The sequence below is a fragment of the Gambusia affinis genome, linkage group LG20 (genome assembly GCF_019740435.1).
Source record: "Gambusia affinis linkage group LG20, SWU_Gaff_1.0, whole genome shotgun sequence".
NCBI classification, from domain to species: domain Eukaryota; kingdom Metazoa; phylum Chordata; class Actinopteri; order Cyprinodontiformes; family Poeciliidae; genus Gambusia; species Gambusia affinis.
In genome coordinates, this window is record NC_057887.1 from 408,963 (window position 1) to 426,202 (window position 17,240).

The 17,240-nt window shown below is 40.3% G+C and overlaps 1 protein-coding gene across 1 annotated transcript in view; it reads right to left on the reverse strand.

Moving 5' to 3' along the window:
- The window catches only part of LOC122822913 (formin-2-like), a 97,785-nt gene that overhangs the window by 52,588 nt on the left and 27,957 nt on the right, over window positions 1–17,240 (reverse strand). The window contains exons 5-8 of the mRNA XM_044102002.1: window positions 12,369–12,421; window positions 11,246–12,231; window positions 8,927–9,071; window positions 6,580–6,667 (exon numbers count right to left, since the gene is read on the reverse strand). Coding sequence (XP_043957937.1) covers window positions 6,580–6,667; window positions 8,927–9,071; window positions 11,246–12,231; window positions 12,369–12,421 — 1,272 coding nt within the window. The remainder of the gene's footprint in view (window positions 1–6,579; window positions 6,668–8,926; window positions 9,072–11,245; window positions 12,232–12,368; window positions 12,422–17,240) is intronic.

A 17,240-nucleotide genomic window follows, 5' to 3' on the forward strand; every position in this document is an offset into this window, starting at 1 on the left:
CACCAACCACCATCTGGCCTTCTGCAACCCCTCCCCGTTCCCAAACAGCCATGGTCTCACGTATCTATAGATTTTGTTACCGGCCTACCTCCCTCCAAGGGCATGACCACCATCCTCTCCATTGTCGATCGTTTCTCCAAGGCCTGCCACTTCGTTCCTTTCCGTAAGTTACCCACAGCTTTTCAAACCGCTCAACTTCTGATCAAACACGTTTTCCGACTCCATGGCATCCCACAAGACATCCTCTCTGACCGAGGTCCTCAGTTCATCTCCCAGGTTTGGAAAAGTTTCTGTTCAGCTCTCAATGCATCTGTCTCACTCTCTTCCGGCTTTCAACCCCAGACCAACGGTCAGACCGAACAGCTCAACCAGGACTTGGAAACCACCCTCCGCTGCTTTACCTCCACCAACCCCTCTGACTGGGCCCAATTCCTCCCTTGGGTGGAGTACGCTCACAACAGCCACATCTCGGCAGCTACCGGTATGTCCCCGTTCGAGGCTTCCATTGGTTATCAACCCCCTCTTCTTTCCTCAGAGGAAAAGGATATTTCAGTCACCTCCGTCCGTCATCACATCCGCTGTTGTCAGAAAGTCTGGAACACCATTATTCGTAACCTCAACCAAACTGCAGACAGAAATAAGCGCCTGGCTGACCGTAAGAGGAGACCAGCACCCATATACGTCCCAGGTCAACAGGTTTGGCTTTCTTCACGTGACATTCCGCTCAAATCCATTTCCAAGAAGCTCTCTCCCCGATACATTGGTTCGTTCCCCATTGAAACCATAATCAATCCGTCTGCTGTCCGTCTCCGTCTGCCCGCCTCCCTCCGCGTCCACCCCACCTTCCATGTGTCCCAGATTAAACCTGTCCAGACCAGCACGCTCTGCCCTCCAGCCGAACCCCCTCCACCCCCCCGTGACATTGATGGTCATCCTGCCTACACCGTCCGCCGGATCGTGGACTCCCGTCGGCGAGGTCGCGGCTGGCAGTACCTCGTCGATTGGGAGGGCTACGGTCCGGAGGAACGATCCTGGATCTCGGGTTCTTCCATCTTAGACCCTTCCCTTATCTCTGACTATCGTTCCTCGTTGTGCGCCCTTATCACCTTTTACCACCAGATGGCGACAGATTCCGGTTGGAGTGCGGTACATGATTATCCGCAGCTGTTCGGGATCATCTTCATCAGCGGCGCAGACTTAAGGAGTTGGCCGCCAGTCCAGCGTCGCCTGAGTGTTAGCCAGTCACGGTACCTCTGAGCCCCCTGAACCCGTCTCTGTGTTTCTAGTTGTCCTTGAACATTCTAGTAATTATCTTTGTTTGCTCCGTTGCCTTTAGGTGATCCCTTGATGAGATCCCGGTCGAATTCCTGGTTTATGAACCATCCTCGTGACGCTGTGGAAAGTTTGCCCGAGTTCCCAGACTCACCTCTTCGTTGTTTTGCAATTATCTCCTGGACTCCACGGCTGGCGGCCGCACCACTCCTCCGTTTCTCCGCTGCACCCGAGCCTACCTGTCCGCTCCCCGCCGCACTCCTCCATTTTTTCCTGGACCTACCAAGAACCGAGACCCCGGACAAACATTGTTTCCCCTCCAAGACTCCGGTCATCTACTACAAGTAAGATCAGCCTGTTATTCCTGAGAGATTTCCTTTCCTCCCACGACCCCTGAACTCACCACTCTGCTCTTCCCTCATAGTGAACCATTGTTGCCGTCACTGTCGTTTCCCCTGGACCAGACCATCCTGATTCTCACCGATAACTGTGTGATTATTATTAAATCATTTAACACTGATCCTACCTCTCCTGTCTTGTGTTCTGCATGTGGGCTTGTTAAAAACTGAACCCATCATGACACAAACATGTTTATATATTAATAAGGTGAATCTGTGAGAGGGAGACCAGGTTTATTGGCATGGTCTCCTTCTAAATATAATAATTTAGAGGGAGACCTCTAGATTATTATATTTTAATAATATAACAATTTATATTATTAAAACATAATAATATAATTGGTTTATATTATATTTGTTATTTGCTGTGATATATTTATGAACAAAACCAATTCAAACACAAAGATTACACCATGGGCTGCACAGTGGCGCAGTTGGTAGAGCTGTTGCCTTGCACCAAGAAGGTCCTGGGTTCGATTCTTTCTGCATGGAGTTTGCATGTTCTCCCTGTGCATGGTGGGTTCTCTCCGGGTTCTCTGGCTTCCTCCCACAGTCCAAAAACATGAGGTTATCAGGTTAATTGGTTTCTCTAAATTCTCCCTAGGTGTGAGTGTGTGTGTGTGTGTGAATGGTTGTTTGTCTTGTATGCCTCTGTGTTGCCTTGCAACTGACTGGCGACTTGTCCAGGGTGACCCCGCCTCTCGCCCGGAACGCAGCTGGAGAGGAAACGGCAACCCTCCTGACCCCATTAGGGACGAAGGGTGTTCAGAAAATGGATGGATGGATGGATAGATTACACCATATTGTAGCCATGGTAAGATAATCAAACTATCAAGATGATTATTTCTGCTTTTACAAAGTAAACTAATTAAATTAAATCCTAAATGTACTTTTTTTTTTTTCCTCAGCTGAATGCATTAAATAAAATGCAATAACAATGTCATTCTCTATAAATGATGCTACAGGTTTAGATCTATGGTCTGTGTTACAATTAAACTATTTCTAGGGGCCCCTGAGTGTCTGGAGGCCCCTGGATGTCTGGAGGCCCCTGAATGGCCCCTACCAGCAGCTACTGAGTTTTCTTTGCCTTGATATCCCAATCTTATAATTCTAGGTCTCAGAGTTGCTAACATCAAACCCCTTTGAGCTTTTTGGATCTGTAAATCAGTCTGCAGTCAGGTTGTTCTAGAGGTTAAATAGATATTATTAGGGCTTCATTAGTGAAATGGCAGCAAATTAGCTTATTTCATAACTTTATAACCAGACTTTCTCTCCTCTGGTCTGTTTAACAGCTACAGTCTCAGATCAACTTAGCCCTCCAGGACTGTCAGCAGCAGAAACAGAAACTTTATACCTGTTGGAAAAAATATAGACTAGATTTGCTTTGCATTTCCATGCATGATGGCAATGATATAGTATGATCCAATTAGATTCTTGATCAATATGGGTTGTTACTATATTGTTGTACACAGTGATGTCAGTAACGCGTTAATTTGTAACGCGTTACTGACGTCGGACCACTTTTTTTCCGTAATGAGTAATCTAACGCGTTGCTATTTCAAATCCAGTAGTCAGACTACAGTTACTTATCAAAATCACTGTGCGTTACTATCTTCTATTGTTATTTAATCGTATTTCCTCTACTCGTCTTGTTGAGTGACCGACGTCTCTATGCGACAGAAATGTAAACAATGGAGGGAGATGCGCATTTTGTTGGTGGAAAAACTGGAACTATTTTGAATTTCTGTCGCCAAGTCCGATTATTATAAGCGGCTTTGGGCTTCATTTTTTAAAGTCGCTTGCAGATTTAATGAGTGGCGGGTTGCGCATTTTTGGGCTCGTTTTTGAACGTGAAGTTGCTCATTTGGGCTTGGGAATAATCAGAGACTCATAATAAATCCCAGAATTTGTCCGTCATTAAGCTAGTTTTAGTCAGTCTCTCCTTGTCCATCATTTCCCGGATGATTCGTCCCGCTGTGTCTTTGTTAATGTCAAGTTAATGTATTACCTCTGAAAGACGTCGAGTTTCGCGTTGCGCTCCAGAAAACTGCAAACATCGAGACCAATATGAACAGCGCAATAAACGTGAAAACAGCCACGAATAAACGTGTCCGTAGTTGGCAATAATTATAATGGCAAGTTAGCACCGTTATAATTATTAATATTAAGATAAGTGTCACAAATCTGTGCAGCCACCTGAGTTGTGGAGCTGCAGGAGGAGCTCTGTGCGCTGCGACACCAAACGCAGGGCCGTAACGCAGAACCTGGAGGCTGGGGGGAGGGGGGGGCTTTAAAATCCTTCTTAGAGTTTTCCAGACAACAGTGGACCACACAAATTAATCAGGTTTTTTTTTTTTTTGTACTGTTTTTTCTACAATCTCCTCTTCAGTTCAGCCTTATCAGTGGAGACACATTGTTGATGTTACCATTATAAAATAACTTACAAAAAAGTATTGGCAAAGATCAATGTTATTTTCACAGGAGGCAGAGCGTTGTTGTTAGCAGTTGCTGAAAGTAACTAAAAAGTTACTTTTAGTGTAACTTAGTTAGATTACTGACTACTTGATTTGGAAAGTAACTAAGTTACTTTTTCAAGGAGTAATCAGTAGTCCGATTAAAGTTACTTTTTCAAAGTAACTATGCCAACACTGGTTGTACAGAGTTTTTGTTCAACGTGCCCCTTTTTAAATTTGAGCCCCTACCCCTACATAGGTCTCTGCATGGCCCTGATAATGACCGTTTAACAAATATGTAAAATTTAATTTATTAATTTTTTAAAATAAAACTTACATACTGCAGCTTTAATTTCACTTAGGAGAGGTCTGGTCAGGAGGAACATGGGTCAGAGCAGCTGCTAACTCATCTTTTAAGTGTGGTAAAAGTCACAGGGGTTAAATATATGAATACCTTGGTAATTTTTTTCCTTAATTCATTAAATGCTTGTGAAATGGAGGCAAGCAATAGTCTGTAGCTAAGCTAACTATGCTAAATGGTTGATAAACTCACACAGTCTACTCACCTCTCTTGGAAAAAAACTGGGTTAAAATTGACACTCTTGGTAAAATGTTGTATTGCATTCACCTTAGTAAGAACGGGGTATTATGGGTAATCCTCAGAGCCATGAGGATCACTGACGAGGTATGTGATAAAGAAATATTATTTATGCATTTTACAAAATATGTTTATGGTTTTTGTTTTTGCATATTATTTAAATATGTTTAATCCAGGTCATGCTAGTTCTGCTATTATATCGTTTTTATTGTGTTTTAGAAATGTTTGGTTCGTGAGAAAGTGTGATGAGAATTTCCCACTCGGTGACATTATGGCTCCGCCTTGCAGGAGCTTGTTTTATGCCAGAGACTGACTTACCTTGATGCCCATTATGTGAAATACAGGTATGTTTTACCAAGTCTTTTGTAGCAGATGGTTAATATAAGGCTGAGTTTTATACTAACAGTTTTGTATAAAGATATGTTAATTTATGTTTTTGCAATGTTCCAAGAGGCAAGTTTATATATACTAAAATATAAGAGTGGCATCCAGTAAATAAAATGTTAACAATTTATTTTATTTTTCAGAGCATTTTGATTAATTGTTTTACTTTCTTTGAAAAGGTCACACACTGGTTGTTCCTTTACTGTAAACAAAATCCACTATGCTATCACTGTAATTTTCAATGATTTTATTGTGGTTACTGTATTGTGGGTAATCCTGAGTGCCATGAGGATCACTGACAAGGAGCTTGTTTTATGCCAGAGACTGACCTTATCTATCTCGATGCCCATTATGTCACCGTTAAGTGTGCCAAGCAGGAATGAACCATTTCATGCAGGTCCAGGAATGTTCAGGGCAAATATGAATGTGTGCTTTTTGTTCTGGGAGAGGTCATGTTTAACATTTATCGCTAAAAACATTATTAGAAAACACAATATGATTAATTTTGTAATTAACAGGGCTCCAATTTGTTTTATTTCTATGAACAAAAAAATAATAATTTGTGAAGGGGGCCCCTTGGAATTGTCCTAATTTCCCCCCATTTACGGCGCCCCTGATTACATCCAGTTTAGTTAAATTTTCCTTTTCAAGTTCAGTTTTATCTTCCAGATTTAGTTAGAATTTTTGTAGCCTAATGACTGCTGGAGATTGGCACACCTGTATGCTTTACCCTGTAGTGTGTTTAGATAGCAGTATGAATATCTTCATTTTTCATAAAACATGTATTACAGTTTTCCTCTTGAAAATCTTACTTAAAAAAGGTGAAGCAAGCCCAAGCTTAATTCTACATATTGAATGAGGACACATTTACATTTTGATTTTGTTGAACATTTGATACTTGAAGTACTGTATGGCAGTATTTCCCAACTCTGGTCCTCAAGGAACAGTGCCCTGCATGTTTTATGTTTCCTTGCTTCAGCCCGGCTTATTTCAGTTAGTTGACTCAAGTACATTAAAGCAGGGAAACATTTAAAATATGCAGGTCAGTGTGCCTTGAGGACCGGGATTGGGAAACATTGATCTATGGCATCACTTGGTAGAAGTTTTTCCAAAACCACATTCCGTCTAGAAAATTCATGTGTGGAAGAATCATGACATTTGCCCCTTGATATTCTGGCATGTGAATCAAATCTTCTGAATGGTGATTGGTTTTTGCTGTGGACTGTGGCCCTGACCAACGAACCATCAGTCAAAAGGTTGTCTTACAAAGTCACAGTGCTTCAGCAATGAAAAATCACAGACAAAGCTGTGTACATGGGTACCTGATTTAGTCTTGGTTTTATAAAATCAACTACGCAATTACAATTCCATATTCAGATATTATTTTTGTACAGCATAAGTGCCCAGGCAAATGTGGACAACAAAAATAAAAAGGTATAATGCTGAGCACAGTTAATTCAGATTCTCTGCTCACCATGCTGTATATCTTTCATGTCGAGGTGCAAGGAAGACATGAGGATCCCAACAGCCTGAGAACGTTTGTTGTTCAGCAGCTTTGCAACCTAAAAAAAACACCCAAAGTCAGTTACAAGTTGTAACAGATACAGGTGCATTCAGGAAAAATTCACAGGGTTTCACTTTTTCCACATGCCTTATTCCAAATAGTATTAATCTCTTTCCTCAATATCCCCCATTATGACAAGGTGGACAGATGTTTTGAGGACTTCGCTAATTTATTAAAAACAGACACTGGGGTGAGGGGGAGGGCACATGTAATCAGTGACAAAGTCCCTACAATGAGTTTGCAAGGACTTTGCCCTGCGATCGCGGAGTGATCCTCATTCTGCCTTGATTAGAAGAGCCGTTGGCACAATGCAGCAGCCTCGCCTCTGTCAGAGAACTGAAGCTGTGGCGACAATTCAGTTGCTTGCCATCATTAGCATGCAAATGGAAATTACTGATTTCATTGAAAAGGTTCTTTGAGTAAAAAAAAAATAGCACTACATGAGTGTCACTTCACTTAAATAAATGCAACTATTGCCACAAAAACCTTTTTTTTTTTTTAAAACAAACAAAAAAGACAAGAAATAACGTTTTTACAAAGTATTCTTATCCTTTCAACCATGAGCTCAAAACTGAGCTGTTTCAACTGATGACCCTTGAGATGTTTCCACAACTCAAATTCGGTACATTTGCTTTATATTACTTGATTTGGAAAGGCACGTAACTGTCTATATAAGGTCCAACAATTGACAGTGTAGGTCAGAGGTCAAACACCAAGAATGAAATCAAAGGAAATTGCCTGATGACCTCCAAAACAGGATTGTCTGTGTTGAGGCAGAAATCTGGGGAAGGATCCAGAAAAAATGTCTGGTGTTTTGAATGTCCCATTGAGCTCAGCGGCCTCCATCATTGATAGATGGAAGATGGTTGGAACCACTAGGATTCTTTATAGAGCAATTTAGACTGCTATCCAGCAGAGGGGAGAAGAGCCTTAGTCACAGAGGAGATCATGAACCCGATGGTCACAATGCCAGAGCTACTGCATTCTGTAGAGAGAGTAGAACCTTCCAGGAAGACAACCATTTCTCCAGTGACCCTCTGATAAATTCTGTATGATAGAATGGCCATATGAAAGCCACTCCTTACTAAAAGGTACATGGCAGCCTGTCTGGAGATTACCTAAAGGAACTTGAAGGACTTTGACCATGAAAGAAAATTTTCAAGGATAAGGATGGAAGTTGTTAGTGTGAGTGCCAAGAGTCAAGTTTGGAGGAAACCAGGCATAGCTCATAACCATAACCTATATTGAACCACGGTGGTGGCAGCACTGTGTCCTGGGGATGTCTTGCAACATGGTAAGGCTGCCACAGGCAGGTGTCACTGTCACATTTTATGCTTTGTCCTGCTGATATACTGTTGGTCATGTCAAAAGGCCATCAACCTGATGATTTAAATCATTCAGTTGAGAGCTTTGAGTATTTAATGTTTCAGACAGCCCCATGGACAATGGCAGTAGAAACAGATGGATGTGAAAAGCAATAGAGGGGACAGAAAACTACTTAGAACTAGAGCAATTTGCTCTCTATGTGAATGGGGAAAAAGTAACATTTTATTGTAATGGGGCAAACTGACGAATCGGGATGGAATTATGGCAAAGCTGTATGCTATAAAAACAAAAATCAAAGAACAGCAAACAACTAGGATGGATAGAACACATACATAATGTGTAAAATCCAGTCTTTATCAAAAATTACAGCAGCCTTCTTTTGCTAGGTTAAGAGAAAGTATCAGGATTTTTTAACCATCTTATGAAGTGGTTAAAAAAAACAAAGGTTTAATTTAGTCTTTCAATATACTGAAGACATTTTCAAACTTTGCATCTTAAATATTGCATTTGTTTAGTATAACTGGCTCTGTCCTGGTTTTACTTTTAGCTTTGTTAGACTGATTGATGGTAAGTGGAATCTAACCAGTCAACAGGGACCACTGCCCTGTATATTTTAGGTGCTTCCCTTTTGCCGCACACAAAGCCTGAATAAGTCAGTGATTAACAAGCTTCTCCAGCACTTGATGGCTGCAGAGTAGGTCATGTAATCATTTGAATAAGCTGTTCTGCAACAGAGACATCTAAAACATGGAGAAATATTAGTCATGTCTCTTTAAAATATGCCAATATAAAGAAAAAAAATGTGAACTTCAGTGTCTTTATCTCTTAGAAACTTGAATAATTTATTTATTCAATTGTTGACAAATCGTATTAACTCTATGATTTTGCTTTGTAGAATATACAAAATATAAAACATTCTTAACACACAGACCTGTTTTGCCTTGGATTTTGTTATGGTGTCAGAGAGTGGCTGTTTTTTTTCTTTAACTGCTGTTTTCGAAAACAGTGCCACAAACTCGTCAAAGTCCACATCAGGTTCCTCAACTGACTCCCACACAAGTGAAGAAGGAATGTCCCTGAAAAACACAAAAGGTCTCAAGAGTTTCTTGTAACAAACCAAAACTTTGAGAACTAACTAGAAAAACTATTTTCATGATTGTATAGCTTAAATCATGCCAATCTATCCACAGGCCAAAATACAGACATAAGACATAAGTTTAAAGTAATCTTTCTTCTTAGGCTACAAAGGGTCTGGTTGAGAATGGTCAAGAGAGTTCACCCTCTCTTGAGGTGTGAACTCTGTTGATGTTTTAACTTTTACCCAATTGCGGATGTTTGCATGTGATATATGTAATGTACAAGTTCAATACTAAGAAGCTTACTGGAACTCGCCTGCACTGTAAACAACCACCCTCCACTGCAAAAAGTGAAGTGTTGAGCTGAACAAGGAGGCTGCTAATGTTAGTTCAAATTGCATTCTGAGGATCTGATAGAGATGATCTCTGCCACTGTTCTGCATGTTGGTTCATTCAGCAAAGTCAGAGACCCGCTGCTGAGTCAGTGGAGTATCTTGTTGCACTTTGGGGCGGAGGAGCTGCAGGTGGGTGCACTGAATTTAACTACTCAAATGGGATTTGTTCATAATAAGTTTGTTTAATGATGTTCCAAAATCATAATTGTGGTCAATGTAATAATTTGCCTCCTATATCTACTGCTAAACTGATCATCAGCACCAGCTTTGCTTGTTACCAGCCCAATGAATGGCGGTTATTAATGGTGAAGAAGGAGGAACGAAAGGGACTCAGTGTAGAGCCACTGCTCCTTCATGTCGATAGGAGCCAGTTGAGGTGGCTCGGGAGGCTCCTGGATGCCTCCCTCCCAACTTTGTCCACCTTTCTGGACCACCTTTGCTCTGCTGCTGACAAATGAGTCAGCAGCAGATGAATGTTCTGCTTCTGCGTCTTGTTCTGTTTCATCCATCCATCTTCTTCCGCTTATTATCCGGGGTTGAGTCGCAGAGGTACACTGGGAAAGCATTCCCAGTCCAGCCGAGAAACATATTCCCTCCAACGTTCTGGGTCTTCCACGGGGTCTCCTCCCGGTGGGAAGTGCTTGCAAGACCACACCACGGAGGCATCTAGGAGCCTCCCGAGCCACCTCAACTGGCTCCTCTCGATATGAAGGAGCAGTGGCTCTACACTGAGTCCCTTTCGTATGGCCGAGCTTCTCACCCTATCTCTAAGGGAGAGCCAGTGGAGAAAACTCATTTAGGCCACTTGTATCTGTGACCTCGTTCTTTTGGTCATGATCTAAAGCTCATTACCATAGCCGAAGGTAGGAACGTAGATCGACTGGTAAACTCAGCTCTCTCTTTACCATGACAGACCGGTACAGCGCCCACTTCACTGGAGATGCTGCGTCAATCCGTCTGTTGATCTCCTACTCCATTTTTCCCTCATTTGTGAACAAGGTCCTGAGATAATTAAACCCCTCCACTTAGGGCAGGACATACCCCCTGAACTGGAGAAGGCACTCTACCCTTTTACTGCTCAAGACCATGGCGTTGGGTTTGGAGGCACTGATCCTCATCCTGGCTGCTTCACACTCAGCTGCAAATCTCTCCAGTGAAAGCTGTAGATTATTACCTGATGAAGCCAATAGGACCGCATCAACCGCAAAAAGCAGAGATGCCGTCGTAAGGCCACCAAAACGGATCCCCTCAACACCTTGGCTGCGCCTTGAAATTCTGTCCATAAAAGTAATGAACAGAATTGGTGACAAAGGGCAAGCCAGCTCTCACCAGAAATGAGTCCGAGTTACTGCCGGCAATGCAGGCCAGACTCTGACACTGGTTATAAAGGGACCTAACGGCCTGTATCAAAGGGCCCGATACCCCATACTCCCAGAGAACACCCCACAGAGCTCCCCAAAGGACCCGGTCAAATGCCTTTTCCAAGTCCACAAAACACATGTAGACCGGTTCTTGTTATTTTAATTCTGCATAATAGACTTAACATAACATTTTTTGTTAATATTTGCCGTGAACATAGCAAATAAAGGTTGTAAGTTGCTGTGATGTATTTTCGTTTTCGTCACTATGACGTCACTGTGACTAATCAACTCGACTTTGTCATGTTATGGTCGACTTTAAAAAATATGAAGTCATTGACCCCTAATTTTAAGTAAGCATAACCAAATCAATAGTAATGTCTTGCCAATAACATCACAGTTGTCTGGTCAACATCAATACCTTTTTGTGGGTAGCTGGATCCTGGTCCAATAAAGGGGCTTCATTGGCCGGGGTGGCTCCATTGCAACTTTTCTGGATGGTTTATCTTGAGGTATAGGTAGAGAATACAAACCCAGTGGCATTGGAGGGGGCAATGAACCCATTTCTGCTGGAAGACTTGGTGGTATGCCAGTAGCTCCTGGTGGTGGAGGAGGAGGCCCACATCCTGGAGGAGGATGTGGAGGGCCTGAACATCCTGGTAAAGGAGGAGGTGGTGGTGGAGGGGGAGGGCCTGGAAATCCTGGTAAAGGAGGAGGCGGTGGTGGAGGGGGAGGGCCTGGAAATCCTGGTAAAGGGGGAGGTGGTGGTGGAGGGGGAGGCCCTGGAAATCCTGGTAAAGGGGGAGGCGGTGGTGGAGGGGGAGGGCCTGGAAATCCTGGTAAAGGGGGAGGTGGTGGTGGAGGGGGAGGGCCTGGAAATCCTGGTAAAGGAGGAGGCGGTGGTGGAGGGCCTGGAAATCCTGGGAATGAAGGAGGAGGGGGAAGAAGTGGTGGAGGAGGAGGTGGGACCAAATTAAGGCATGAGTGAAGAATTACACTTTCTCCTTGATGCAGAAGAGGTGTAGTACGAGGCTCTAGTTGACATGAACAATCATGATTGGATGATGGCTGTAGAAAGCCTCCATCCAGCCCTCTGCAGAGCATGTTGAACCTAAAACTATCATCCATTGGTGAGGTCTGCACTGACTTGACCTCCTGGCATCCCAGAGAGGCCTCTGCCTCTGTTTGCAGATGAGCATCACAGAGAGACCTGAATAGGCTCTCACCTCCTCCACATTCTCTGTCGGTGGTGGAGGTGATGGTTGTTATACCCTTCTCCTCCAGAAGAGGAGGCTGACGTTCCAACTCAGCAATCTTAGTCCTGAGATCTTCTATAGTTTGTTCAAGTTGCTGGATAACATCAATGTGTTTCTCCTTTAGTTTTTTTGACGGCAGCACATATTCCCCCTGCAAAAAGAAAAAATCCAAAATCAAATTAAAAAATGTAAGGTCTTTGTTCACTCTCTCTCTACCAAACAGAACTAGAAGACTAGTTATGTCACACAGCAAAATAATAGGAGGTAGTGAGAAATAGAAGGACAGACCTCTGATCTCTCCTCGTTGTCTTGTCTTGTTGTGGAGACAGCTTCACAATGATCTAGGCAAAAAATATCACAGTACAGCAATTATACTTTAGTTAAAACATGGAAGAGTGAAAGAAAGTGGTAATAGTAAGAGGTGACATTAAAGCTGCAGGAGGTAACTTTTGTTACATTACAGCATAAGCATAAGTTCCTGAAGGACTGGTGTGGACATGTCCCCACCAACTCTGGCCTGAAGGGAACAGTCCCCACCAATATTTCCTGTACCTTTTTTCTTTATATGCCTGTGTAACCCAGTGTTTAAAAACACAAGTAAAATAAAAGATGTTGATTTAATGTCTTATTCTACCAAAAGAGCTAAAAGGTAATAAAGTTAAAAAATAAGTTAATAAATATGTTCCTAAATTTAGATCAAAAGTGCTAAAAATCTTCAAAAAATGTGAAATGTGCCTTTAGTGTTAGTTTCTATTGACGGATTGAGCGGCCAATGGCCGGCGCGGTCTGGTTTCGTGTCGGCCAATGGGGTTGATTGTCCCGCCCCTTTCAACAGCGGACACACGTGCTACCGATTTCTTTGCCATACAAAGAAACCTGGAATGGAGTAGTGGAACGGAGTGCCAATGTAATCACAATGCACTGTAAGCTATGTAATGTGTTTTGAGGCAGTTGACCAAAATCCCGGACGATTTTTAAATTCCCCCCGGACATTTTTTTAGGTCTGAAAAGTAGGACGTGTCCGGGAAAAAGAGGACGTCTGGTCACCCTAAAGAAGTGTTATGTTGATATGTAATTGTGGTGTTTATTGTTGTTAGGACTGCGAAGACCCAGACGTGTCTCACACCCCCATTGGGATCCTGACCATCATTCCTGAGGACAGGCAGGCCTCCACTGACTCACTGCACCTCCAGTCTTCAAGTACTGCCATCATTTTGGGAGGAAGTCTTGTCATGAATGATCTTGGGAATCTTCCACATGCCATGTGCTTGCTCTTTGGACTTATTTATTCTCTGAATTTGGAGTACCCTCAACAACTGAAGTACAGTTGACTTCATCCAAAGGGTGCTTCTCTCACTTGGATATAAATCCCTAAAACCAAAAATACAATCACTCAAAAATCTTCAGTGAGTGAATGTGATGTGACATTATGGATCAACGTTGATACCTTTACCCTCATTGGAAAAGGGATTTTTATTTCTTGTTTGATTCTTTTTTTGTTGGAGAGAGCATCATTGCACTTGCAGACTACTAAATGGTTTTATGTTAATGAGGAGAAACATTACTTCACTTCACTACTTCATTATTTACTTTATCAATGTTATGATAAATGTTGGGCTCTAGTATTGAGAATTGAGTTTTTGTTTCACACCAGTCAAGAAAGACATTTAAGCAGGGATTCTCAAAGTTTTAAAGACTGAGGGCCATTTGAAGGATTCAATATTAGATTGAAGGCTACCCTAGAAAAAAAGTTGTCTTTTTTTTTTCCCTGAAAAAGTCTTTGGAAAACTTTGTATCCAGGTTATTGTGTATGTAACCACACTTGAGAAACTTGTATTTAAGGTGAACTTGTTTAATTATTAAACATTTTTTTCCATTCAAACTGTGTCTGTTGGCTCTTTGTTCCAATAACTTAACACTTTTGGTTCATCTTACTTGAACATATCAAGGCAATTGGTTTCCTGATATTTTGCAAGTAATGTGAACTCTTAAACGTGTAAGTATAACTTATTTTTATGAGTACTGCTTAATTGGCATAACTCACAATTTGAAGTAGTCATAATTGACATTTTATAGTCAACTTTACTAATGATTTTGAGTTAACGGCACTCAAGTTTACTGCCTTTAAACACCTTAAAATGAATTAGCTACTTTACTTGGAGATTTTGAGGCAATCGGTTTCCTAACTTTTTTTAAGTAAAGTGAACTTATTACATTTTAAAGTGTAGAGAACCAGGCGCACGGGTAGTGACCCGACTGGTCACCAGCTGAGAGACTTTGACTGAACAATTGATGCATTGGAGACTGAAGTATTCAATTTATTTATTTATTTATTTTTTTAAAGTGCTCAGTATTTGTTTGTCTGTTTTAAATGTGGATCCACAATTGTTTATTATATTAAATTTTGCTCTTTTCTTGTAGACACTGTGTGTTCTGTTGTTGCTCACACCTATATAGCCTATAGTATAAATTAATTAACCTGTTTTTGTGGGTTGCATGTTACACCTTCATCTATGTAACTCTGCAGCAGCTGCAAGTTGTATTCAAAGCATTAACGGCCAGGTAATGCTTTTTAAAATGTCTTTGTAAAACGTAAATGGCAAGTGTGCTCAGTGATCTAGTGGATTGGACATCATGTGACTTACTGTGCGCGCCGTGGCAGTGAGCCACATTTGCTGTTGCTTTACATTGAGTCAGAAATGTCAATTGTCGGGGAAATGACGCAATCAAGCAAAGAATATGAGAAGGGGACGCAAAGTTTTGATTTTAATTGTCAACACTACAATAGTAAGATAACAAGGTTCAAAAGGATCTTATTTCACAGGTCAGTAAAAAGCTTTAATTGAAAAAAAATATATATAAAGTGGAGCGCAAGTTAGTTATGTTAGCTTGGTTCAATTAACACAAAAATAAGGCAACCCACATACATTTTCTGACAGATAATCAGAAGTGCGGGTGTTTAATTTAGCTAATCACCCACCGCTCAGGCGATCACATCCTAATGATCGCAAAATGGAAATTCAAAAACATAACTCTGCAACGGACAAAATGTTCTGTACGGTGTTTGTACGTATGTTTTGTGTGAGAAATGCTTTTGGGGAAGTTTTTAAGTGTTAATTTCTGATGCCCTTGAACGTAATCTTTACTCTGCGCTCCTGGGGCTGTTGTTTATTGGTTGCCATGGCAACAAGTATGTATGACGGCGATCTGACAGACAGAAAAAAAATATACAATCACCCGTTAATCTACATTTTTCCCAGGACAAATTGCATCATTTGTTCGTAGAACGTAGAAATATTCAGAGAAATCCTCAAATAGGATGAAATATTTCATAAAGTATATAGGAGCCAAAGTTTGTTACATTTTAAATCATGGCTTCTATTAAGTAAAAATAAATTATGGGCCATTATATAGAAATTCAATTTGTTCTCTCTTGTTTCTAGAAATGACAGAAACCAAACTACAGATTTATTAGCAGAGAGAAAATATATTTCACATAATAAAACATCAGCATCTCAGATTTAAGCAATTTTATAGAATCTAGTAACATCGATGGTCAATCTATTTACCACCTGCTCAAACCAGACCCAAAAAAGGTTTTGCCTATTTATTATTTGCTATATTAAAGACACATCATATCTCATCTGCTATGTGTAAGTCAGCAGGGCAAAGGTTTTGCCAACCAAGGGACAGCTGTGGAGTCAGAATCACATAATTAAACAATACAAAGTTTGGACTTACAAGGATTCTTTTGGTTTATACAGAAGTTATTATTCTGTTTTTGAAAAGCTTAATAACATTTTGATTGTTACAGAATCTCATATTGTTGAAGTTTTTAGCACTTGATAATATCAGACAATAAAGGCAACTATGAGATAATTCTTCACAAAGAATATTACTGAATAGTGAAACTGTTTTCAACTGTAGGTAAGCATTCAGCAAATATACAGACTCATTCCATAAATTAGAATGACTTTTAGTATAAGTAGTATATATAAATATATATATATATATATATATATATATATATATATATATATACTACTTATACTAAAAGTATAAGTAGTATACTTTTAGTATAAGTAGTATACTAAAAGTATACTACTTTTAGTAGTAATCATTTATTAGAATGATTTATTATCATTCTAATAAATTAGAATGACTTTTAGTATAAGTAGTATACTACTTATACTAAAAGTCATTCTAATTTATTGAATGAATTAGAAATCATTCCATGATGAATGAATTAATTATGGAATTTCTAATGAATTTCATTCTACCTACCTACCTACCTACCTACCTACCTACCTACCTACCAACCTACCTACCTGCCTAACTAACTAACTAAAAACAAAAAATACAGACTACTACTACCGACGTACTCTCCAAATAACATTTTTATAATTGGAGATAATTACAACTTATCACCTGTCCGCTATAGTGGACATCATGCATCAGTGGTAATATTTTGAGAAGTTTTGATTTCAGTACTCTGACTATAGATCTACAATATGCAATAAGCAATAAGCAAGTATTTTGACTAAATAAACTGACATATTTTAATTCTTAACTTGAAGTAGGTAAGCATTCAGCAAATATACAGACTCATTCCATAAATTAGAATATGACTGAAAAGTCACTTTGTTAGTAATTCCATCAGCAAGTGAAAGACATTATATAGATTAATTAGATTATGTATGTTTTAACATATTTATATTTTGTAGTATGTTTAATACCTGCTAAAAGATTATTTTCGAAATATACTATTAATCTGACAAGTCTGATCAGGACGTATATCGTATTATTGAATAAGAGTGTCTGGCATTCACATGTAAGTTTTTGCATTATTCTTAGTGTGTTACACCATAAAGTGGGAGATTGTAATAATGATTTGATTATATAGTCAAGAAAATTTAAGGGTAAAAGCCACCCTATAAATTATTAGTATTACGATGCATTATATATGTTTTTTTAGAGTGAAATTGACCGAAATACCACATCAAATCAAATAAAGAAAAAAAAAGGAACCAAATTATAGACAGCGTTCCACCAGGAGACCTAGAGTGAGGAGTCCCGCCTCCTCACTCAGAGAGAGTTTGGGGAAGAAGACGGCGGTCGGACTCTCATTCGCTAAAGCTGTTCTAGTTTACATTTTAGCGG